This window comes from Gadus morhua, chromosome 9 (genome assembly GCF_902167405.1).
Source record: "Gadus morhua chromosome 9, gadMor3.0, whole genome shotgun sequence".
In the NCBI taxonomy this organism is placed as follows: domain Eukaryota; kingdom Metazoa; phylum Chordata; class Actinopteri; order Gadiformes; family Gadidae; genus Gadus; species Gadus morhua.
This window is the reverse complement of record NC_044056.1, coordinates 20,512,499-20,539,299: the sequence shown is the minus strand read 5'-3', so window position 1 is coordinate 20,539,299 and position 26,801 is coordinate 20,512,499. Positions and strand designations below refer to the sequence as shown.

Below are 26,801 nucleotides of genomic sequence, written 5' to 3'. Positions count from 1 at the left end.
GCGGCGCTGTTCCTTTAAGGCGGTGGTCCGCTGCATGGCCGTGTGAAGGTACCGGTTAGGTATAGTGTTGCCAGATTGGGCCAGATTTCCCGCTGGGGGGCAGATTGGGCCAGATTACTGGCAGCAGCGCCAGCGTTGCCAGATTGGGCGGGAAATCTGGCCCAATCTGGCAACGCTGGTTAGGTACACGCTTTAAAGTTTGATTTGGGAATAGAGGGTTTAGTCCATGTAGCGGCCCCATCGGCCAGGGTGTAGATATCCGTTTCTAACTGAAATGAGATCAATGTGTCATTTTTGTTCACAGGAACGACCGGGTCGATTTACGTTAATACAAATGAAATATTGGGCTAATGTAGCATTTGTTCAGCGGGCTTTGGCTGCAGTTGACCGCTAGCTGCAGTCACCGACACCCACCTCATCATGCGGTTGGGATTCCTCACACTGATGTTTGGGATTATCACACTCTTGGTTATATTGTTAAAAATGTCCGATATTACGGAGGTAGAAGAAGGTACTGCGTAAGTATAATGTCGTTTTATCTACGCAGTGCATGATTCAGGTTTACAGTAATTGTCCTCATCTTGTACCTTGCAACACATGGCTTTAAAACTCACTCATCCCGCCTTATATCAACTATAAGTAATGTCGCAAGTTCTTTAAAACATGTATTCATACAATGTACGTATGACACATGGTTTAGCAGATATGTGTGTGTTGGTGTGTTCAGACCCGACACACTGGTATGGTTAGGTTACTAGTGGATGAGAGTGAGAGATCTGGGCTATAATTCACTTGTCCTGTGAGACAGGGAGAGAGGGAAGGAGGGATACATTTCCCTTGTCCTGTGAGAGAAACAAAGACCCTACAGGATGGAGACAATAGGAGGTCTGGGCCCCGGATTTTTAGTCGTTAAGAAATGCAGCTTAGATTCTATTTATGAATCCCAATTAGGCTCCTGTGTCTCATTCTGCAATGAGGTCATATTGATCCTTGCATACACTTGAAGAATATATTACGCAATTGATGATCCAGTTCAGCATAACACAGTCAATGTTCAGTCTAGACTTGATGTAATTGCATGCATTCATCTCATATGCATCTGTGAACAATGATTGAATGGTTTTCTATACATCAATTCCATATCTATGTTGTTAATGTTGGAGTATAGTTAATTTAACGTTTAATTTAATTAAATCAACCCTTCTAAAGTTGGCTTAGCATGTCCTATGTGTGACACCGAAAACTTTGCAAAATATGAGCAGGCAGACACAGTGATGCATCCTCACATATCCAAACCTCACATTTCCATTGACATTATTGTGTATGCGATGCCTGTTGTTGATCGATTTGCAACATATAACAATTTATAGATATCATTCTTGTTCATTACAGTTCACTATGTCCTTCATATTCATGTACAGCCTCATCCCTCAAGTATTTGACTCAGTGTTTGTATTTCACACTGACGCAAATGGGTTATGTGGCATAGTTATATAACACATAAAATGTGTGAAAATAATTGCCTTGGGAAAGTTGTTGGGCAGATTTAACATGGAAATGATGTAAAACGAAGTTCATTGTCTCTCAAGACAAATATTGTCATTTAGGAAACCTGCAGGAAAGGTGGAGCCAAGTCCTCTGTCAAGTGTAGACAAATACATGAGCCATCAGTCGGCCCGGAGTCCAAACAACACTGCCAACGTGTCTTCAGATCACTGGAGCTTTAATAAAACCCTTTCCAACCTCATCAGGTAAAAGAACACATCCCTCCACCACATACATGTAGACAGGGTAATGATGCATTCGTAACGCGCTGGTTTTCTCTTCCCCTCTTTTTTTAGGAAAAACATTCTGAGATTCCTGGATCCCGAGAGGGACATATCTATTTTAAAAGGCACATTGAAACCAGGAGATGTCATCCACTATGTTCTCGACCGGCACAGCACTACGAATATCTCAGAGAACCTGTATCGTCTTCTTCCCACCGTCTCTCCTATGAGGAACCAGCACCACAGAAAGTGTGCCATTGTTGGGAACTCTGGGATTCTGCTCAATAGCAGCTGTGGACAAGAAATCGACTCTTATGACTTTGTCATCAGGTATAAAAAAGTTGCAAATGAAAAGATACTTATTACATTTCCGATTTGGAATCTTGGTTGAAAATTATAGATTATCTTTTTCATTGCACCTACTCTGCAACATTTGTCCCCATGTTTTGGAAGAATATGTTGGGTCCTCGATAATCTTCGATCGAGCAGTCCTACTATGTTACAGCAGAACTTCTTGGGGATGCGGTACAGAGTCTGGGCAAGAAACCAAAAACAGCAAGGGTTGGAGTTACCACTTGGGCTTGTTTCGTTACGGATATATTCTACCAAAGAATACTAATTTGCGCGAGTGCTTGCAGCTTTCAGAAGGGCATTTTATTATGTGTATTTCTACATGGCCACTGGCCAGTCTACAAGGCATGTTGATTTGAAACACTTTATAGACGCTTTTTTACAATTTACTCTGGCTGGCTGAATATTTGTTGGCAATATACCAGCTACAGATCCCTGCCTCAAGCAACATGATTGGTCGAAACAAAAATGGAAGAAAATAAAACGCATTGTTCCCCCAGATTTCAGCCTGTCTGCCAACAGACTTTAAAGAGCCAGTGAACCCAAAATCACTTTTGTTTTAAACGTGGTCAATTGTCTTATTTGATCGTCAACATAGTTATCGTGGTCCTTTTTCACCGTTACTGAAATTAGTCCTATTTAGAGATTTTTTCTTTGTAAAATGTGATGTTTTTGGGCATTCTTCCCAAACCGCTATGGGATCGTTCCACTTTTCTGCAAACGCAGGTGGCGCTCTGGTCTTGACGTCAGACTAGCTTTTCCGAGATAGTCTGACATCACAACCAAGGGGCACTAGCGGCGCGGTTTCTGTGGACCTGTGGAGCTTATAGTACTTATAGTTAGCACTTATAGTATAACGATAAGGGGTGTGTGGAAGGTGAAGCTCCGTCTGTGCAGTGATGTATTTAAAGGCCACGTCCTAATGAGGGTAAGGCCTCAGACACCTATAGTGTAACGCTACGGTGCATGGTGGATTTCTACATCATTGCTTATTATAACACTCACCGATCAACTGAAAAGGTATCCTAAAGTTGACGTGGGTCGTAACCATGGGAATAACACGCCCCCCTCTTTAAAATCGCATATTGTTCAAATTCCATCTGATACAGTTGACTCACTGGCTCTTTAAATATTAGTCTAAAGACTGACTAGGTCTGTTTCTCTGCAAGGGAAAATTAGTGTAAAAATACCTGAATAAAATGGAGGAAAAGCAGCAGATGTTTAAAGAAGGAGTTGAGACCCTGATTGATTCCTGTCTAGGTGCAACCTGGCCCCGGTGAAGGAGTACTCGGTGGACGTGGGCCGGCGCACCAACCTGGTGACCATGAACCCCTCGGTGGTGCAGCGGGCCTTCCAGGACCTGGCCAGCCCCGAGTGGCGGGCCCGCTTCGTGGCCCGGCTGCAGAGCCTCCGGGGCAGCGTGCTGTGGATCCCCGCCTTCATGGCCAAGGGCGGGGAGGAGCGCGTGGAGTGGGCCGCGCGGCTCATCCTGCTGCACACCGTGGGCATCCGCACCGCCTTCCCCTCGCTGCGCCTCCTCCACGCCGTGCGGGGGTGAGCAGGAGAGCCATCGCCGCTGATTACTTTGATTTGTTTTTTTATCAACACAGACACACACACATAGACACGTGTACGCACACACACACACACCTTATTCTCTATTTCTATTTCATTTATTATTTAGTATTGTTTTCATTTTGAGGGAATCATTTTTAACTTGTTTTGAAAGACAACAAATACAAAGAAACTGATAAATCTAATTATATAACCAAAAAATAAGAATAGACGTATAATAAAAGGACTGATGATGGATGGGGCGTGGAGCCGACTGCCTTCCGCTGTGCCCGCCTAGCCTGCTTTACCTGCATTCTCAAGTCTCAAGGGGCTTAGAGGTACTACCCACCCAACGTTTGGCCTGTTGGCTATTTATAACCGGATCTTTAGAGGCTGATCACTGCAGGCAAAGCTGCTCTGTCCTCTAGTCACCACTGCTTCACTACACTACTATACTCTCTCAGTATTATGGGATGGAAGCGTGTGTGTGGTTTGGCTAAACTGAATCAGTGTGTTTGAATCGATGCAGCAATACAATTTAGCGATCTGGAGATTTGGATATCTCCCAACTACATTACTCAACAATTACAATTTCTCCCACAAATGGATAATATATATATTTTTTTAGTTTTTTTGCAGAACAGAATGTTAAGGATATACTTCCTGCAAGGTGTTTATTTTGTAGTTTTTTTTCTTACCTCAGACCCACTTCCTGCTCAGGGACGTATTATATTACCCAGCGGCACAGCAGTCCAATGGCAAACAGCCCAATTGAGGAGGCAGCGAAGTGCTCATCCAGGAATGAGGTTAAAAGCTTGAGTGAGCTTCTGTTGACAGGCAGAGAAACGTAAGCGGTGTAATTCTTGACACTTACCCCTTTTTCTCAAGAAAGGCGTTCTTCGATTTACACGCCCACTCTTCTGGGCCCCTTGGGAGATATAGATACTGAAGGCGATACATAGAGACTGCACAAAATTATATATTTGATCGACAGAAAGCGGTTAGAGTGAATGCTCATTTTACTCCATTACAGCATTGAGTTGCAAAAGATTGCAAGCTGAAGTCTATAAAATACTGCATGGGGCAAAAGTGGGGAAACTATTGGAGTTGAAATGCTGTGTGTGATGCAGCACAGGGCTTTGGTCCATTTTGAAAGACTAAGAATTGCTGGTCTGTCCTATTGTTATCTATTGCTTGCTTTGGGCTCTGTAAAAAGTTCTCCCTCTGCTTTTAAATGTGACCTTAGCGGTAAAGTGCACAGCTAGTGGGAGGCGTAGAGAAATTACACAACAGTGCCAGTCGCTGTTGAGCGGGTTTCAATCTTGTCATCTAATCTGGAATGCAGAGCAGTCCCCTCCCAAATCTCAGCAGACCTGATTCAAATGTCTCTCTCAAATGAACCTGTCTCCAACCGTGATGGCAGAGCTTCTAATTAGGAGAGCAGCAGCAGGTTTTACAGTTGAAGCTCTCTGTGAATCCCATGTGAATCCCGGTAACCAGGGGGTTGTTAGAAGGAGACTAACAGTTCATGTGTGCTCGGCAAATATTTGATGGGTAAATACAAGTGAGAATGTAATTTGTTAAAGGGTCTGAGAAGGCGCAAAGCACTAGTGTCAAATATTGCCTTGCCTTGCCTAGTGTCAAATATGGGAATTTGGAATTGGTCTTCATATCAGTTATCCCCTGATGCCTATTCTTTCAAATTAGCATGTACGAAATAAATCTCTTTGGGGAGTAATTGTGTTGGGGTTTAACTCCCAGGTAATTGTTTAGGAGAATAGATTGTGTTTGTGTGCTCCTGCGTCTAGATTTCCATTGGCTACTACATACAAGAAGTATGTACACGATAGCAAATGCAACCCATATTCTGGTGTAATGTGTGTTAGTCCAGGCATAAATATGACTGCATTATGTAGTACATTTGAAAGTATTCGCCTCCTCTTGTGTTTTTTCCCCATTGAACCAGCCTCCCCTTGTGCACTGTGTCTGTGTTCTGTAGATATTGGCTGACGAACAATGTGCAGATCAAGCGTCCCACCACGGGGCTGCTCATGTACACCATGGCCACGCGCTTCTGTGAGGAGATCCATTTATACGGCTTCTGGCCCTTCCCGCTGGACCCGCGAGGCAGGCCCGTGAAGTACCACTACTACGACACCCTAAAGTACGACTACACGTCGCACTCCAGCCCCCACACCATGCCGCTGGAGTTCAGGACACTGAACACGCTTCACAGGAAGGGGGCGCTAAGGCTCCACACTGGGACCTGTCCTACTGGGCGACTGCCAGTGGAGAGCGGCCAAGACCAACAGGGCTCCAAGTAAGGTCGTCGTGGAAACATTTGGTTGAACGGCTCGGGGAATACCTTGTGTTTGACCAAGCATACAAAGGCCTAGCCGATGGGGCCGTTGGCCAGCATAGAATGTAATTTATACATGTTAAGATTTCTATTGTAATCTTTATAATTACCGTAGATGTTGTAGTAAGTGCTAAGATCAGCTTTTGGCTGGTGCTAATTGTTTACAAATATTTGATGGCTGTTTTATTTCATTAATTTATTTCATTCAACTTTTTGGTTCATTATGGATACATTTATATAAACAATTTGAGTAATGATACTGCGTTTGTATTGTAACCTTTCTGGGACTGAACAGTATTTTTACAGAATGTATTGGCTATTTTCTCCATGTGGTCAAAAATGTTCACCCTTTGAAAAAAACCTTTATTTGAGCAATATGTTTCAATATAAATTGTAAAACTTTGAGCACAAGCACCAATGTGCAATGTTGCAGCTTTTTTTGTTTTTGAGGAATTGCATTCTTCTATTGATGAAAACCTACAGCTCACATTCCATGCGGTTTTGGTCTTCCTTTATACATCAGTAATTATATGGATGTACAAAATCATCATGCCTTAAAATATCCAGAATATTTTGTATCGAGAATTTGTATTAACCTTGAATCCTGCTCTAGTGGTGTGACTTTTTTTGCCTGTTTACAAAAAGAGAGCTCAACTAATATGACCTTTCTTTCAAGCTTATTGGAAATCAGACCCAGTTGGTTTACTCTCCATTTGACCTTAATCTGAGAAAATCCATGATAGGCCTGAAATATCTTTTTGGCATTTCCTTTTTTCTGTGTGTTCACTTTATCTTGGCATATATAGAATGTATATTCCGGCCATTTAACATTGGCAAATATTTAAACTATCTACATCTTCATTAGTATAACACTTTAAATCTCAGAGTGCCTGTAAAGCTGCCTCTTTATAACGTATAACAGACAAAAAGGATGATACATTAGGAAAGTCCTATTTGTTAGAATGTCGTGATCTCCATCTATGTACACAGGCAACAGTTCTTGATTCCAGCATTTTTAAGCAAGCATATGTTCATTAGAGGACACACCTGTTGATGGAGGTTACCACTGTTTGACTTCACTGAAACAAGGAGTACCCTGTGTGTTATCGACCATCAAGTAAACAGACATTTGGTTCCCTTTTGACCGGATTCCTCCGTAGACTCTACATTTCCCTGATAATGCTGCTAATGAAGTTAACTGATAATAGATATACCAGTGACGTTAGACATCAGCCGGCTGAGGTCACAAATGTTTGTTTGTATAGGTAGAGAGTTTGGCAAAAATGGGAAACCTCCTCTGCCCATACTGCTAGGTTGATAAGCCAATCTCCCAGCAGCAGCACTTACAGTACTATTCCACTGAGGTGCAATTTTCTGATTGTAAAATTCATGGTTTCTATATAGCGTTAAACTACTTATGTATGTATCATGCCTATGTATAATAAAAATTAACAATAATACTGCCTTTAAAGAAATGCATGTCTGATTAAGATGTGATTGTGTGGCTCGATTATTTTTGTGCGATGAGAACATTTAGCGACAGAAAAATAAAAGGTTATTTTTACAAGAATACTTAAGCGGATGATTCCATTAAAGGACTTAACAATGTATGTTACAAACATCCCTGTATCGGTGTTTGGGATGTAAAATCCACACGGGCAAATAAAAGACACTTCTAGACTAAAAATCCTATGTTATCTTTGCTTTAGACATAAAAAGGGAAAACATTTATTTGGCCTGGCTTTTCATTGTGAACAATAAGACGATTCAACTTGAAATGAGGGTGAGGTTATGAATTCCAAGTGTCAACACCTCGTATCCCCTATGATCAGCCTCACAGCCCAGCTTGAAACCCAATAGACCTGCAGAACATCTCCTTATTGACTCTGGATGTAGTCTGTTTCAGAGACAGCACAACCTATGGGTAATTGTGTCTCGGTCATTGTGCTTCATGTAGTGAATACATTCAACGTTGATAGTACAGTTTGATGTTTCTCAAATGAGTCCTTAATTGATTAAAGGAAAAATGCAAATGTACACCGTGAGATCTTTCTTCTGTAATGATACCTTTAAGCCTTTAAACAAATTAATGAGTTTAGGACCTTTATGAGGATCAGTCAAACATTAGACGGATGAATAGCAAAGGATGTTTGCACTCGAGGGACTGTGAGACGCCAAACGCAGCTGTTACCTGGGGGTGTGCATCTGGTTTATTTGGATTGTAGATGGGGCTTCAGAACTTCAACTATCGGGTATGAATATATAGGGTCAACCAACCCCAAGTGTGTAATATTTAACTGATGATAACCTAGAATGTTTAATCTAAATAGGACTCAATGGCAACAAATGTTTCACCTAAAACGATAATTGATATAATCTTTAATATATGTCCAATGAATTTACAGACATGTACAGATAAAGCTTTGTAATATGTATTTTTGTACAGAGGAACACCTACAAGAAAGGTAACACAGGACTTCTGATATTGTCCTAAGACATTAAAAGCAGTATTCATTCTCTGGGTGGGAGGTCAAAGCCACACACACACACACACACACACACACACACACACACACACACACACACACACACACACACACACACACACACACACACACACACACACACACACACACACACACACACACACACACACACACACACACATCCTGTCCAATTGTCTTTGAGGAAGGTCAGTGAAAGCCTACATTCCTTTATAGACAAAGGAAACTTGATCTTAAAAAACACCAAGAAAAAAAATTAACCCAAAAGGCCAGCCATTGTCAAAGAATAGTTATCAGCTCAGAGTTTCAGCTGTGTGACCGAAGAGTCATTGGTAAGCAGTTCCATTTTTGCCATCCCACTTAGCAGCTGATATCAGCGATTATATCAGAGGGTTGACTTTATAGAATTAATTCAGTGCAGTGAAAGTCAGCCTACTCCTAGCTAATGGAATGATAATTTCCTTTCCATGAATCAGTAGATCTGCAACTTAGTACAAGCAAAGAACTGACTTCTCATATCATATGAGAAGTCAGTTCTTATATGTGCCATAAGAACCACCTTCAGTATGGCAGTAAACAGCATACCGTTAAAACACAAATGGCATCTGTAAATTAACAATCCTTCGTACATTTGATTCAGCAAATATTGGTCTTGGCTTTAGTCAAGTACACTTAAATGAATTGGCCAGGCTAACAACTAGGGCTGAAATTAAAACATGTTCTGTTTGAATCTCTCTGTATGAGTTTGTGATAGTACATGAGACAGAATCTTACTATGAACTCCTGCCAAACATTTAGAGGTGTTTGTGTAACAGGTAATACAGTTATGTGGTGCATTGTCTGAAACATTCAAATGTAGGTTTCAATTCATATCTGACGGGAAATTTGTTATTATGGGATGATGGCAGCCCAAATATTAAGACTTTATAAAATATGTCAGAAGAGCAACCTTCAATAAAAATCACATTGCTGAAGTTTGGGGAAATTGTCAAGTTTTCAACATAGTACACTACAAAGTGTGTAATGTAAAGTACTTCAGATTTTCTTCTAACAAAAAATGATGTTGACGCCAATGCTTCCATTCACCTGTAAATAAACGAAATAGGAGTGAGAATGACACAGCACTAGTAATAGACGATGAAACCAAACTAGTATTGAATCATGCAAACTATGAAGGAAGTAAGCCTACAGACTCTCGTAAGACTTGGAAGTCAAGTATATCAGGTTTACAAACTTTAAGAGGAAATGGTTCTCGGAACAATTGCTAAGTCGGAAGGGGCAAACCTTGAGTAAACAAAAGTATTGACGCAAAGGGCTAAAATGTCTTGGATTGCAAACGCCTAGCTATTAAAATAACGAGAAGCTCCCTGGCTTCCTACTGGCAACGCCTCATCCTTCCATTTTAGTTTCAGGAACAATGTAAATTGGTCATGAGCCTGATTAAAACCAAGAGGGACGCAGCAGGGAAAAACATGCCACAACAACCAAGTCTGAAATGCAATATTATCGGTGTTAATGATTATTGAAGATGTTGAAGTTGTTGATGCATACCAGAGCTGGAACTTCTTTGTAAATACATAGGAAGGCCTAGAAGCTTTTTTTTAAAAACATATTAAAAACATTTGATCTTGGATGACGTGTAAATTACTTAATCCCAAACCTGTACTTGACATCAAAGAGGGTTGAGTCGTCTTCATCCTCATTATCGTCATTGAGTGGCGCCATCTCCACTCGCTCGGCGGGCGTCGTTATAATGTCATACTTTCGTGTTTTCCGAATTCGTCTTCCAGATCTAAAAGGGAAACACCGAATTGAAAACAAAACAATATCAAGCCAAACTTCTGCATAGGAAATAAGCCTATGTTGTCTCACATGATGTACCCTAGGTCTATTGACCATATGTTAGCATCTGCTTGTGTCCACGATAAGCGGGTTTAATGGGTTTATTGCTCGTGGCAGATGTGTTGATGTATATGACACGATTCAGCTAGCGACTATGTTAGAGTTAACCATCGTTGTTAATAGCCTATGCATAAAGTGAGGAGAAAAATACTCTGCTCCATCCATCCCTTCACTTCCCCTCTACATGTAGCCTAGCTGCCGTTCACGACTATGACCCTTGGCAATAAAAACAACAACACATTGAGATGCACGAGATGCGATTTTTGGAGATGATTATTGGTTATGTGGTCGAAGGACCACTCGAGCGATGCAGCTGTTTTTGCAATCGGGCCTACCTGATTACTTTAATGACCAGGCACGTGATGAGCACAGCTGTCACCACGACGATGAGGATAACAAGGACCTTCAAAGTGGGTAGGTGGGTCAGTATGGATGAGATACGAGACTCGGTGGTGGCTGTGGAAGAGTTCATCTTCGACTGATCCTCAGTCATGGATGTGGTTGAGTTCAAACGCGTCGCAGGTGAGGAGAGAGTCTGTGGTTCACCGGTGGTGCCATGCCATGCCACCGCCATCAACATAAATGTTAGGATTAGTTTATATTTCGTCATAACGATGGGAAATATTAATGACAGCTGTCAAAAGTGCGAAGCCTTTTGGAGGTAGCTGGTTGAAGTTTGGCATAATCCCGATGTCACAGGATTGAGGCTTGTTTCATTGCGTTAGGGTAATTCAGCAAACAACGAATGCATCCAATAGTCCATGTATCTGTCTGTTTCCAGTGTGATCGAGACGCCGTCTCCAATGCTCCGTCTCTGCTCCTTGACAGTGTTGCCAGATTGGGCCAGATTTGGAGTGTGTGTTATCCGTGACGTGCGTCCTCTCGTACCTTCCTGCGCGCGTTTGAAACGCGGGGAACAGGACATGGGATTATCTGGCACCGGAAGAGCTCGGTACAAGAGTGTGGCGACAGCTCGTGACGATAGTGTAAAGACCGAGGTTAAACATTTTAAGTTTATTGAAGTAGTTAACACGTTGTTAAATTCCCCCCCCTCTTTCCCTCACTGTGTGTGTGTGTGTGTGTGTGTGTGTGTGTGTGTGTGTGTGTGTGTGTGTGTGTGTGTGTGTGTGTGTGTGTGTGTGTGTGTGTGTGTGTGTGTGTGTGTGTGTGTGTGTGTGTGTGAATGATCGACCTCTTCATAGTGCACACCAGGGGGCAGCACATAATAACAGATGCATAGAGTGGCGAAGTCACGCCCATTCCGGTAGAGCCCATGGGGGACCTGTATGGAGTCAGTTTCCTGCCATAATTCAAACCTGAAAAAAAAAGTTTCAAAGGCTTGTAAGTCTGGGTTTGAAAACTCAACACCTTGTAATAAAGGTTTTGCAACACTGAAAAAAGAGATTATAACCTGAAAAAAAATAAAACTTAAATTCAAACATCTGTAAACATGATTGTGTGTTCTATTTTATCTTCTTCATCATTTTCACCAACACATTTTCAAAGTTCAAACAATTTCACCAGCGCATTTGCAGAGTTTCAAATCTGGCACTGTTCTAACAGTGTATTTCATTGTTGCCCCGTTTTGAAACCTTGTAAATGGGATTCTGCAAACAGGTGTTCATACATTGAGAAATACGTTTTGAAAGGTTGAATATTTAGTTTTAAAAACTTGTAAAGGTGTACGTTAACGACATTACAACGTATTTTTTCAGAACTGACTTTTCAGCACCGACTTTTCAGAGATTTGACCACACAGGCGCAAGCTTTGAGTCACGTGAATATTGGCAGTGTTCTGACGCCACTCGTTTTGAAACTCCTGACAGTCGAATCTGAAAACGTTCCTGGGGGCGGGACCATTTAGCTCTAAACCTATTGGTTGCTCTCGGCTGACGTACATTCCAATCACATGTGCCGTTCACCGGGCTGTGCGTGATTGACAGTGCTCTGTCGATGACACAAATAGCAAGCGACTTTCGCGGTTGATTTTGATTTCCATTTTCTGGAACCATGGCTGTTTCCCAAAGTGAAGGCTGCAGCCTTGCTAGGACGCGTCCTCGCTAGTCGCGTCCTATGGAGATGAGACTCTGGTTCCAGAAAATGGAAATCAAAATCAACCGCGAAATCAACCCGTTGTTATTCGTGTCATCGGCAGAGCACTGTCAATCACGAACAGCCCGGTGAACGGCACATGTGATTGGAATGTACGTCAGCCGAGAGCAACCAATAGGTTTAGAGCTAAATGGTCCCGCCCCCAGGAACGTTTTCAGATTCGACTGTCAGGAGTTTCAAAACGAGTGGCGTCAGAACACTGCCAATATTCACGTGACTCAAAGCTTGCGCTCAAATCTCTGAAAAGTCAGTGCTGAAAAGTCAGTTCTGAAAAAATACGTTGCAATGTCGTAAACGTACACCTTTACAAGTTTTTAAAACTAAATATTCAACCTTTCAAAACGTATTTCTCAATGTATGAACACCTGTTTGCAGAATCCCATTTACAAGGTTTCAAAACCGGGCAACAATGAAATACACCGTTAGAACAGTGCCAGATTTGAAACTCTGCAAATGCGGTGGTGAAATTGTTTGAACTTTGAAAATGTGTTGCTGAAAATGATGAAGATAAAATAGAACACAAAATCATGTTTACAGATGTTTGAATTTTAGTTTTATTTTTTTTCAGGTTATAATCTCTTTTTTCAGTGTTGCAAAACCTTTTTTACAAGGAGTTGAGTTTTCAAACCCAGATTTACAAGTCTGTGAAACTTTTTTTTTCAGGTTTGAATTATGGCAGGAAACTGACTCCATAGACCTGCCCATGGACATAATAAAGGATGGACCACGGACTGGAAAATGGCCGCCCATTCATTCCTATGCAAACTGCTCAGTGGCGCATGGTAACATACAGGAGCGATTTGCTTCCGCGTTATGGGGCCAAGACACGTGACCTATTCCGTGACGTACCGGATGCAGAGATCTTCTTCTTCTTCTAGTTTAGTGGTGGATCATAGTTCTTCCCCATATACCGCCACCTACCTACTACACAGGAGTTTGTGACAAGGACGTTGGCAAATGATACTTTAAATCGTAAAAATAAATTCAAAGAAAAAACCAAACTAACGAAACAAAATAAAACAAACTAACAAAAGAAATGAATAAATAAAAAATAAAATAAAAAAATATATATACTTAAGGTTAAATTCTTCTAATTAGGTTAGTATCTTTTAGCTAATTTATCAGCAATTTCATTGCCATATATTCCATGGTGGGCTGGAATCCAACAGAACTGAATAACTAAACCAAGGCTTATAATATTTAAAAGAAGATGCTTTACCTCTATCACCAAATCTTCACGTATTGAATTATCTGTTATAAAACTTAGTATCTACAACCCATCTAAGAGCGGTTATTATTGTGGCCATCTCGATTGAGTATACTGATAAAGTCACCCACTCTATATCCATATCCTTTTTCAAATTCTGGCATATATATGCCAATACCACATTGTCACCAACTTAGTATCTACAACCCATCTAAGAGCGGTTATTATTGTGGCCATCTCGATTGAGTATACTGATAAAGTCACCCACTCTATATCCATATCCTTTTTCAAATTCTGGAATATATATGCCAATACCACATTGACACCATTCTATGATAGCTGATAACCAAGGTACACACTGTAATACTATAATCAAGAGGACATACAGGCAGTTCAAATAAAAAGAGATAGAACTTTATTGATCTGGAAACTTCATAAATATGTAAGATTGCTCCATATAATACCATAGTAACATAGTAAACGTATAGGCCTAAAAAATTCAGTTCAATGTTATTGCTTAAGAAACAGATTCCTTCCAACTAACTATTTTACGAAGAATGCAATCAATAATTTATATAAAAGTAAATGTTTACATATCGACCAGCAACGAAGTTGGAGTAGCCTACCCAAATATTGAATTGTAATACACCAACATTGTCAATTGTCATACATAGCTAACCATAACCCTGTCATACATAGCTAAACAAGCAAATGAAAATGAAATACCTACCAACGCAACTGAAATGTTAATATTAGACAATTAACAATATTATGAAAATTACGTAGGTCTCCCATAATCATTCAGGTAATCAATACGTCCGTGCCTGTTACAGCTATTTCAATGATGTGTGTTATATATCCGTGTTCAACGCCATTCATGTTAAGTAAAAGGACAAATCTCAGACTTTGGAAGTTAATGGAGTTAATTCGGAATTTAATTTAATTCGGAAGTTAATGGAGCCGTGCACTTCAAAATAGGTCCATAGCAAGGAGCCGTTTGTTTCAGTACGGCTCTTTCAGCTGCCCACCCAACATCAACTGCTAATAAAACGCTTGAGGAGGCGTTTTGAAAAGAAAAAACTTACATTTTTTTAGAACAGGGTAGAAAGATAATTATTAGCCTTTGATTGATATCCAGACATTTTTTGCGGAGACACAATCCTGTTCCCCACTTGTATTGGAGTGGACGGCGATATCTACTTCTGGGCCACATGAAATGACGGACCCCCGTCCACTCCCAGCTAAAACAGCTGCAATACCAGGCTTGGCCTCTGAGCACGGGTGGATTGCGGAAGTATATGCCTATCCTGGGGGCCTGGCCCAAGCCCACTAGCGGAGACGTTTGCAGTGACGTCATGACGTTGCTCACGCCGGCTCCATGGCTGGCTCCGGCCGGTGTGAAACCAACCGGTTCTTAACTGGGGTAAGGCTGGAACCAGTTTGGAACTGGCCCTAGCACCAGCCCGGAACTGGCTCTCGGTTCTTTTTGGTGTGAAAGCGGTGAGATTATCTTCTGGTCCCAGTCTTTATATGCGGATTACGCATATGTTGTTTGTGGATTTAAATGATAATTTGTCATGTCAAGCGTTTGACCGTTTATTGTGCAATTGTTCAGTTAAAGGCTGTAGAGAAAACGCAATGAGACACGTCTCGTATGGGACGTTATGCTCCCTGCGACTGGCGTGGACACGACTGACAATCTCCCCATAGGCATAACTGAAACTCTCCACATGCGCCGATTTATAATGGTTTCACCTCTTTCGATGGTTTAAAAAAAAAAAAAAAAAAGCGGTGAAGTGGAGCAGAGAGATCGCCATGTCTGTACCGGAGTTACAAGTGCGGGTGGTGACGTATATTATTCGCGTCGAGAGCAGCGAAGGCGTAAGCGAAGGTTTCGAACACACCCTACGGGTGTGAAACCGCGTACTTGCTTACTGCTTACTACCTACTGAATATTTGGCTTACTTCTCGAATCCTTAAATAATGATTGAGTAATCCATTTGAGTAATCGACGATCAGAAGACCGTCCTTACTTAACCACCTCAGATGACGTGAATCAAATGACGCGTCAATAACCTACCGGCCGGGCGCCGTTAATAAATATTATAAATACATATATAAACGTCACATTTAACGTCACAGTACATCTTCAACCTAAGGATTTGCGGTGATATGTTAAAAACAATTATTAAACAATTATTAAAAGCACTGCTGCTGCGGCTCCCCGTTTAGCGCCATTGCTTCCACTGTTCTTTTGAATAGACGCAGTGCATTCTGGGGCAGTTGAGTACGTCTAGTAAGCTGGCGATGCTTACTCAAAAATTTTCCGGAAGCAGAAGACATTCGGATACTACTTGCTTATCTAAAACTCGCTTACTACGTTCTGCATACTCAATTTGACGTCATAGTTAGTAGGAGTAGTAAGCAAGTACGCGGTTTCGAACACACCCGTAGTTCACAAAGCGGCCTCACACAGAACCTAACATTATCAAAACATTTTAGTTTTCTTTGCATGAAAAATTATCATTTAAATCCACAAACAACATATGTGTAATCCAGGGCATATAAAGCCTGGAACCAGAAAATAATTACTTTCTCTCATTGAAACCCATTCATATTTTTCGATCTCTTAGGTCCCATGGGCTCTACCGGAAGGTAAAGCTCTACGTGACTTCGCCACTTTGTACGGGTGGCTATCTATCAAGAGGTTACGTTAGATTAGTTATTGTCAGGTTATTGCTTTCGTTTTGTTACTTAACCATATGTCACCACATTGATAAACCCCACCTTTAGGATTCAGAATATAAAATAAGAACCTACTATCAAGTGTGCAGTTATCAAAAAATAAATTCAGTAATAGTAATTATCATGATTTATTTATTAAAGCAGATAATTCTCCATTTGATTTGTGATCATTTAAGATAGGATTAGGCTAACTCAAGGGTTATCCTATAAATTAAAACCTTAGTTAACATAAACACACCTAGTAAACGATTACTAGTCTAGACCATTAGTTAAAGCCTGGCTGAATTATTATTACAGTTGGTTCCATTTGTTTCCACAGGCGTTGGCCATTTTGGTGTTGTTGAGCAGTGTGGTCTCAGTCCTGTACTACCTTGGGCTGATGCAGTGAATCATCGTTAATCAAGGTAATGCAGCCAGGCAGATTCCAACCCAAACACATGTGAATGGTGTCCTTAGCCTGAACCTATGTCTATGAGTTATTGAAGATTTTTGTTTGGGTCCACCTATAGATCTCATGGGTTATGCAGCTAACATTGGGAACCACAGCCACAGAGACATTAAGCGTGGTTGGCAACATATTCATTGGACAGGTATACAAGCTACCGTTTGTTTTCTTTATCTCGGTGACTAATCTGTAACATTGGTTTCAAAAGGAATCAAGCTTCACATTTATTGTGTCCAGAACCTTTTTGAAGAAAATGTTGTTACAAATGATTACTCCACATTAGAATAGAACAATTGTACCTATTTGTACCTATTTTATCAACCTCTTTATTTCCATTAGACAGAGGCACCACTGTTGATCCGTCCTTACTTAAAGGACATGACCAAATCAGAGATCCACGCTGTCATGACTGGAGGATTTGCCACCATTGCAGGCAGTGTAATGGGGGCGTTCATCTCCTTTGGTGTAAGTGCTGCTGACTTTCTGCTCCCGCCTAGCTATTGGTTTTGGTCCCTGATTTGATGTTTAACCCATATCCATACAGATTGACCCGTCCTCTCTGATATCCGCCTCAGTGATGGCTGCACTGTGTGCTCTAGCCATCTCAAAGCTCTTGTACCCCGAGACAGAGGAGTTCGCCGACCAGTCAGATGAGGACATTATGGCGTCTTCCTGGTACGTCTATGTCACTTCCTGAAATACCTCTTGTACCTTGTATTTGGTTTGTTTTAAAAGGTTTATTTTGAATTCTACATGCAGCTCATCTGCTCCTACGTGTTCATGCCCTTCGCCTTTATGATGGGGATACCCTACGAAGAGTCTTTCACGGTCGCAGAGCTGCTCGGCAACAAGCTCTTTCTGAACGAGTTTCTGGCCTATAAGAAATTGGCCAAAATAAAAACGAATCGGGTCGAAGGACTTGATGAAGTGATTGATGGAGTAAGACAGTGGATCTCTGTGAGTGGATCTTTTTTGTCTTTTTGTAGTCTTCATTTACTGGGTGCATTGCCAGTGCTAGTGTTAGTTTTGCCGGCATAGCGTCATGCAGCTGTCATTGTAAAATGGGTGCATTTTCTTCTACACTCTTGGTTGTGTCCATCAAAGGTCCGATGGGAAGTTATCAGCACGTACGCCCTCTGTGCATTTGCCAATATTAGCTAAATTGGCCTGGTGATGGGAGGCCTGGGTCTGTATAACCTTTAACCTTTGCAGCACTGACTTGTCTGATCGTCACATTTACAGTTATTTCCTTGTTTTGAATCGGACCGATATTTCTCGATTCAAAGCATCCATATGCCTAGCCAAAAAAAAAGATGTAGCAGCTTTGGTAATCAGAGCACTATTCGCTGGGACCTGTACATCATTTATCAATGCTTGCAGTGCAGGTAAGCCAGTCAAAATTCCTTCCATTTTCCAGGCTGACCACATTTTTGGTTGATATGTCTAACAGCGACTGTAACTCTTTGTTCCTCCTCTTGACTGCCTGAGCATCTTCAGAACATCTGTGTTCAATGGGACGGAGGGGAACATTCAAACATGCTGCAATGACCTCTACGCAAGGTACGTCAATCTGCTATGTCAAGAAAAAAAAAGCTGGATCATTCATTTAGATTTAGAAGGAACATTTTATTTTGAATCTACTAAATATTCATATTTATATAATATACACAAAATGTGCAATATATAGTTTGTGGGGATTATTTGGCCTGTAACATTTGGTAGGCTACAGTTAGTAAAATTTAGTAGCAACTCCTGGGGAGATAGCAGCCAATTTAAGTTTGTTAAAAAATCATCTTACTCCTACACCTATTACTCAATCCATAGTGGTTAACTACTTTCAAAGACCTTTAATTATAACTATGTTATATTTTGATAACTGAGCCCTTCGTTTTTGATGCAAACTTCCTGTGAAAGAGTAATGGCCTACTTTCAGTTTTTGAACTGGAAAACAACCTCTAAAACCAACGTCTCAAGAACAAATCAAATCAAATCAAATCAAATTTATTGTCATTTTGTTGATCGAATAACAAAACGAGAAGGCGTTTCTCAGGGATCAAGATCACATACATTACAAACAAACGTCCCAATGATGAATAAATAAATAATAGATAAAGTCCAGTGGGAAGATTTAGGACGCTGGTGCATTGAGCATCCTGACAGCTTGAGGCAGGAAGCTGTTCCGCAGCCTGGTGGTGGAGCATCTTAAGCTGCGATAGCGCTTCTTGGAGGGTAGGAGCTTAAAGAAGTTGTTCAGAGGGTGAGAGGGGTCTCTCACTATTTTCTGGGCCCTATTCCTGCAGCGGCTTTGAAATATGTCCTGGACAGAGGGAAGTGAGGCTCCAATGACCTTTTCCGCTGATCTCACCACTCTTTGCAGGGCCTTTTTGTCCGCCGCACTGCAGCTGGAGAACCAGGTAGAGATGGCGTACGTCAGCACACTCTCCACTGCCCCCCTGTAGAATGTGGTGAGGATACTGGGAGGTAGTGAGGCCTGATGGAGTTTCCTCAGGAAGTACAATCTCTGTTGGGCTCGCTTCACTAGCCCAGTGGTGTTTTTGGACCAGGAAAGGTTGTTAGAGATCTGTACTCCCAGGAACTTGATGTTCTCCACCTTTTCCACTTCACGATTACTGATGCAGAGGGGTGTGTGCTTAGGTTTTGATCTACGGAAGTCCACGATCATTTCCTTGGTCTTTTCCGCATTGAGCACCAGGTTGTTGTCTCTGCACCATCTCTCAAACAGATTGACCTCCTCTCTGTAATAGGATTCCTCATTCCCATGAATGAGACCCACGACTGTAGTGTCATCTGCAAACTTAACAATCATGTTGTTCTTGTGCCTTGGCACACAGTCATGGGTCAGCAGCGTGTACAGCAGAGGACTGAGCACACATCCCTGGGGGGATCCTGTACTCAGTGTGATGGATTTGGAGATTTTTTTCCCAACACGAACTGACTGTGGTCGCTCCAACAGGAAATCCAGTATCCAGTGACAGAGGGTGGGGTTTAGGCCCAGGAGGAGAAGTTTATCCATCAGTCTCTGCGGCAAGATGGTGTTAAATGCAGAGCTGAAGTCAACATACAGTATTCTAGCATAGGTGTCTCTCTGTTCTAGATGGGTGAGTACTGTATGCAGGGTGGTGGATATTGCATCCTCTGTGGAACGGTTTGAACGGTAGGCATACTGATGAGGATCCAGTGATGCAGGTAGGCTGGATGTGATGTGTGGTTTGATTAACCGTTCAAAACACTTCATCACTATTGGGGTCAATGCAACAGGACGGTAGTCATTCAGACAGGACACAACAGACTTTTTTGCAACTGGAACGATGATGGATGTTTTGAAGCATCTGGGTACAATGGCTTGACAGAGAGAGATGTTGAAAATGTCTGTTAGAACATCTGTCAGCTCATCAGCACAGGCTTGGAGCGCCCTCCCCGGAACGTTGTCCGGGCCGGCTGCTTTCCGAGGGTTGATCTTGGCCAGGGTTCTCCTGGTGTCAGCTGGGCTGATGGCCACAGGTGGCTGACCGGATGCACGGGAGAGTCCAGTCCCCCCTCTCGTTGGCCCTCCTGGTGCCTCAAACCGGGCAAAAAAGTCATTGAGTCTGTCAGGGAGAGAAACATCACTGTCCTCAATCCTCTGCCTGGTCTTGTACTGAGTGATTTGTTGAACCCCCTGCCACATTTGCCTGGTGTTTCCTGTGCTACAGAGGTTCTCCTTGATTATCCCTGCATGGCGTCTTTTGGCTGCTCTGATCCCTCTGGAGAGAGCTGATCTGGCTGAGCAGAGAGCGGCCTTGTCTCCTCCACTGTACGCAGCATCCCGAGCCTTTAACAGCTGACGTACCTCAGCAGTCATCCAGGGTTTTTGGTTAACAAGGAGGTAGTTAAGAATCCACACCCATTTATTATAATCCCCCTCATCCACAAACTGCCATTCGCTACACTATTTCACACGTGGATTAAAAAGGGTGTGAAACGCCTTCTAATTGAATCCTCTATCCTCTAGCATGCTCATCTTCCCTAGGCTGTAAGAGGCGTGTCCGGGAGAGGGTTAAGCTTCTTGGATAATTATGGTATAACGCCATGGTGTGTGTGAAGATGTATGTTGCTTAGCCTAGCTAGAGGATGATTCTCATCATGTCCGCAAAAGAGAGCGGATAAGCTTCTCGGACACTAGTAGTACACATCGATATGTGGCGGATTTCATATACGTCATCACTCATTATATCGCTCCTACACAACGATGGTAATTGATTATCACAAATGGGTGGTAGACATGGCGATAACACGCCCTCCTCCTTTCTAGAACTCTTAAGCCGATTGAATCAAAAACATAATCTCTCTAGATCCATTTGTCCATTCTGGGATACTGTAGAAACACTGGGTGCAACATGTCGGCACCCATGAGGAGGCCCAAGGGCTCATTCTAAGTATGGCCACACTGAACGCATTACGCGCGTAACGCGCCTAACCTGACGCTTGATCATTGTGTGTCACTAAAATGGTTCAACACGCAGCGGAGGTGTCTTGCTTCGCCCTGAAGGGGCTTATTTTCGATATTGACCGGCGACGTTCTATACATTATTCCGCTTATTACACGGCTACTTGCCAAAATGAAAACATAACTTCACATGGTGTGTCTTTTTACAATTTATTCGTTACCAGCATTCGTAGTGTTGATTAGCAGAGATATTCCGCCAAAGACGTTGAAGTCGCTATGTAACCGAAGACGCTGGGGTTGACAAGTTACCGGACTACTTCCCATGCAAGTGAAAGGAGTGTTCCATGGCATTGAGAAGACCCGTGCAATAAAGGTCTATAATATTTCTGTTTATGGCATAGATTTCTCCTCAGATTAGGCCGATAAAGCAATGATTAAACGCTCAATCAAAAGCCCGGCTCGACGATAGTGGTGGGAAATATCGGCCCGACCCGGCCCGCGGGTCGGCTCGGGCTCGGGCAGAGAATCGAAACTCTAAGGCATGACATCCTCCGTAGGCGCTAACAGCTTGCACAAACCCCATCTCTATGCCCTGAACCAAAACACTGGAACCACAGAATGAATCACCTGACAATGGCACTACATCAGAGGATAAACGACTGGGCCTCCCCAGTGTCTCGGAGAATCTGAACCTTTTTCTGGTCCTTTGGATCACCGGTCAGTGACACAAGACCACTCAAAATGAATGGTTTGTAGCTGGGGTCAGGAAGGTCAGAAACGCACACATTCGGCATAACTGCCGCAGAGCGAGAAACTGTACTTGGAAACTGGACGGTGGATGATTTCTCATACGAAGCTGACAGTCAGCAATTAAATGGCCAAGTTCATGACAATAAAAACACTCCCGTTCATCCCTAAAGCGTAAAGGAAGTGAAACTGACTTGCGAAACTGAGTGGTGGGAGAGGTAGAGAACACATGAGCGGGCTTTTGGGTCAGTACAAACTCGTCCGCTAATACAGCTGCTTGGGACAGTGACATTCCTTTTTGCTCATTCAAGTATGTTACTATTCGTTCGGATATACTATTCTTAAATTCCTCCAGCAGGTCTAATTCTCGAAGAGAGGAAAAATCTGTAGTTTTAGTGGCGGTGCACCACCGATCAAACAAGGTGGCCTTCTCTCGAGAAAACTCCATGAAAGTACGATCAGGAGACTTTTTGCAACTCCTATACTTTTGTCTATAAGCCTCAGGCACTAACTCATACGCATGAAGAACAGTGGTTTTAACAATTTCGTAATCTAGACTCCCCTCCAACGAAATGGACGCCAACACCTCTTGAGCTTTACCAGATAGTTTACACTGAAGCAAGAGGGGCCACACCTCTTTAGGCCACTGCATAGAAACTGCGATGCGTTCAAACACACCAAAATAAAAATCGATTTCCGATTCCCGGAACTGCGGAACCAAAGCCATCTGTTTAGTCACATCCAATTTGCCAAATGAGCTAGCTAGTGGAGAAGAGAGGGTGGTTTGGGGTGCACGTGCCGCACTTGCAGCCTCCAATTCCAACCTCCGTAGTTTCACCTCCTTCTCTGCCTCAATCCGTCGAATCTCCAGCTGGTGCTCGCGCTCAGCTTGCCTCTCTCCACGCTCAGCCTGCAGCTCTCTCTCCTGCGCCTCCATACGCAAGCGGGCGTCCTGAGACGACCTTGATAAAGTAGGCGAAAACGGATTAAAACGCGGTAAGGTAGCGGGTGGCCTAGCCTCTGCCCCAGCCTGCGTGTCCGCACTGGCATCACTACTGGGAGAAGCCACTGTCACACCAAGCACCTCCTTGCCCACCAGCATATCCACGACACACTCCTTAAGTCTCGCTTTGATCAGGGCCCCCTGAACTGGAAACTCAAAATGAGCCGCTTTGGCATATAAATCAGCCTTCCGGCATCTGTCAATCCGATCCATAGACGGATCAGCCAAAAAGACACCCAAATCAAAAGCCTCCATAACGAGCCCTACAAAAGCAACTACTGCCTATCCTATACACACAAACCAGCTACACTATGCACACACCTATACCGAACAACTCACAGCAAGCCTGACTTGAGGATCCCGGACGAGCCCCCAAATATGTTACGGCTCCAGGATGTTAGCTTGCTACGTCTAGGGGGGGGGGGGGGGGTAGGGGAACCATAACACATGTTTCTGTTGGACTGACTGGGAGAACAATAAAGCATGGCAGCAAACCAAGTACATCAGTGTATTTATTTGGCGAATGTTCCGCCAAGGGGAATAGGGAACTATAAGCGGAGCCAAATCAAAGAAAACAAGATAAAGTGACAACTTACTAGTGCACACATGCAACCTAGCTAATACATACAGAGGGTAGCCCCGCTTCTAACCTGATGAGATAACAGAGGAAATCTACTTGAGGGTAGTGTACACCCAAGGGTATCTTACCGATTCACCTAAACCCCTATGGCATCTCAAAGACAAAGGCAACGGCATGACACAACCAAAGAACAGGCAGACAATGACGTGTTACAATGGAGACAAACAGGTGCAAGTTAAGGCCTGATGACACTGATTGGCCAACAGACAGCTCCCAGATTGGACAGGGGGTTGGACGATGGTGGAGGAACAGCCAATGGCGTGAGACCTACAGAGAACGAGAGGGGAGACACAGGAAAACAACCACACATGTAACAGTGAGTTTCACCACCTCATCGTTTCAGCACACACTGAAACGATGACTTGGTTGTCCATGTTCTTCTGCTTTTGTGCGTCCTCCGTCTCTCTGCCAGTGACATCGGGTCAAGCTCAACGCTGATTGGCTATCGCGGCTAAGCGTCACGCGTAGGAGCGATAAAGGTTACATTTTTTGAACTCCGCACGTTGGTGCATTGGGCGCGTTATTTAGGTGCGTCTAGCGCCTAACTGTGCGTTCACACTAAACGTGACATTTGTCGCCCGTTCGCGTTGTCGCTGAAGTTTTGTCGCGTCACAAATCATAATCTGTCGCTGTGCAAGTTTTGTCGAATATGTCATGCCACAACACGATAACCACCATTGCCTTGTCTTTACCTTTTGTGGTAGACGGAGAGACGTCGGAGGACCCGATGCAGTCTATTTATAATATTGTAATGACCACGGAAGAGGCAATGAACGAAGTATTGATTAGACAGAGATTTATTAGATGGGCCTACCTAATAAACCGTTGGAACACACAAGACCGGAAACCATAGCGACGCCGGTAAACAAACCCTGAGAAGCCCAATCCCTATGAGCGCTCCCCACGCGACGGCCATCCGGAGGCGCACAGAGCTTTTGGCCGTGATCTTATCTATACAATTATATTACATACTATTATATATAGAGCTCCGGGAGTCGCAAACGGCAACAACCACTTTCTTCTCCATGCTGCAGTTCACCCCGGACTGCACTGCTCTGAGTTTGATGGTTGAACGCTGATTGGCTGTTTCTTTACACACGTCACTCAGTGGCCACTCTGTTGAACGCTAACTGGCTAACTTTGCATGGGATCTTGTCGCCCCGTCGCGTTTGGTGTGAACACACAGTAAGGCAGTGAAAACACACATTCTTATTTGCATGGGACTATACACTAATGAAAACCTACTTAAAAATCGTAATCAATATTGTGTTCCGCTAGATGCATGTTATTATAAACACTGCACCTTTAACTGTTAATCAACTGTTAGTTAATTAATGTTTAATCAATGCACCCTTATCATAAAGTGTTACCGCTGTTATATAGCCTGCAATTACAAGCAGCAGTTCCATAATATGGCCTCATATGAGCGGACTGTTAATCTGTGATTGGGTTAGGCCTGGGCGTTACTCTAGATAAATTAAATTAGGCTCCTAGAGCCATCAGATTGACAGCCATGATATGTATGTTCTTCAAAAGAAAAGATAAGAGGATAAGTCAAAACTGAATGACATTAGACTTCTGTGTCAGAACAGAAGAACAGATTATATTTGACTTTGTTACTATAGATGTAAGTGCTGTTATTTTTGAATAAAAAGTCTGCTGAGTCAGGATCGCTTTGACTCACTTTATTTGGTAATGGTTTAGTCTAGTCTCTATGAAGCAAAAGGAGAGGAATTGTATTATGCACGCGTGGAGATACACTCAGTAGGGCATCTGATGCGTTACCTGGAGCGTTCTAGCCCCCTGGGCCATATGTTGTGACTTATCTACTGGGCAGGCGTGGACTCAGTTATGTGCTCTGATTGGCTAAGCATGGTGCTGAACTCCTGCCTCCTGGATACCCGAATGTGTCTCTATGCTGCTCTCTTGTGGCTTTATGCGGGAATTACACTTGTTTTTGTGGCCTTGAGCGTCTGGGTCTCTCGAACATCTTGACCGCTCGTATCTCTAGAATTGACAAATGTCATGATGAATGGCCTCCTGTATGACCTGGACACCTCCCTAGGCTCAGGATCCCTCCTTATTATGTTACATAAGCCTAATAATAGCACTATCTACAGACAATGTTACCCAAGCATACACAGCACAGCCTTGTAACAATGCTTTCAAAATGTCATGTGACCAAAGTTTGAGATGTTTTCCTGAAACCATGCAAAGGCCTATCACAAATTAGTTTTTGCCTTCAATCCAACTACACTATAGAAACCTCTATTCAAAGTCTCAAAACAACCGCCACATATGAAACCCTTGCTCTCTGTGTTGTATGCATGTTCTTTGTGGACGAGGTAAGATTCCAGCTCCTGGTCCGGTCCTAGAGGGGAGGGGCACACTGAGGTACCAGCTCCTGGTCCGGTTATGGTGGGGAGGTCCACATTGAGGTACCAGCTCCTGGTCCAGTCCTACTGGGGAGGTCCACATTGAGGTACCAGCTCCTGGTTCAGTCCTAGTGGGGAGGTCCACATTGAGGTACCAGCTCCTGGTCCAGTCCTACTGGGGAGGTCCACATTGAGGTACCAGCTCCTGGTTCAGTCCTAGTGGGGAGGTCCACATTGAGGTACCAGCTCCTGGTCCGGTCCTAGTGGGGAGGGGCACACTGAGGTACCAGCTCCTGGTCCGGTCCTAGTGGGGAGGGGCACACTGAGGTACCAGCTCCTGGTCCGGTCCTAGTGGGGAGGTCCACATTGAGGTACCAGCTCCTGGTCCAGTCCTAGTGGGGAGGGGCACACTGAGGTACCAGCTCCTGGTTCTGGAGAGGAGCACACTGAAGTACTTGATGCTCCTAACTGTCTCCACTGCGGTGCTGCAGTGTAAAGTGGGGGGGCAGGTCAGTCCTTTTCATCCTGAAGTCCAGAACCATCTCATTATAACAATAGTAAGAATCATTTCGGTTTCAGGTTCGGTTTCTATAAATAAAGATATAGAAATGTTCTGGTTCATGGTAAGATAACAATAATAG

The 26,801-nt window shown here is 43.1% G+C and overlaps 2 protein-coding genes and 1 long non-coding RNA gene across 4 annotated transcripts; 2 read left to right on the top strand and 1 right to left on the bottom strand.

Moving 5' to 3' along the window:
- Positions 1-150: 150 nt before the first annotated feature.
- On the top strand, positions 151-7,764 carry st8sia2 (ST8 alpha-N-acetyl-neuraminide alpha-2,8-sialyltransferase 2). Of its 2 annotated transcripts, none has more exons than XM_030366085.1 (5): positions 151-518; positions 1,590-1,751; positions 1,842-2,099; positions 3,381-3,674; positions 5,674-7,764. In XM_030366085.1, exons 1-5 carry the CDS (start codon positions 421-423, stop codon positions 5,996-5,998), a joined length of 1,137 nt encoding a protein of 378 aa, XP_030221945.1. In that variant the 5' UTR covers positions 151-420; the 3' UTR covers positions 5,999-7,764. The 2 variants fall into 2 exon arrangements, with proteins under 2 accessions (XP_030221945.1, XP_030221946.1); XM_030366086.1 differs by having other exon boundaries at positions 152-518; positions 1,608-1,751.
- A 631-nt stretch (positions 7,765-8,395) lies between these two features.
- On the bottom strand, positions 8,396-11,345 carry fam174b (family with sequence similarity 174 member B). The gene is made up of 3 exons (XM_030366087.1): positions 10,775-11,345; positions 10,198-10,329; positions 8,396-9,623 (listed from the first exon to the last, which is right to left on the bottom strand). Exons 1-3 carry the CDS (start codon positions 11,047-11,049, stop codon positions 9,620-9,622), a joined length of 411 nt encoding a protein of 136 aa, XP_030221947.1. The 5' UTR covers positions 11,050-11,345; the 3' UTR covers positions 8,396-9,619.
- On the top strand, positions 11,302-17,562 carry LOC115550787 (uncharacterized). Its single transcript, XR_003977950.1, has 5 exons — positions 11,302-11,437; positions 16,823-16,907; positions 17,013-17,093; positions 17,288-17,413; positions 17,493-17,562. It is a non-coding gene; the product is annotated as an uncharacterized LOC115550787 (long non-coding RNA).
- Positions 17,563-26,801: the final 9,239 nt, after the last annotated feature.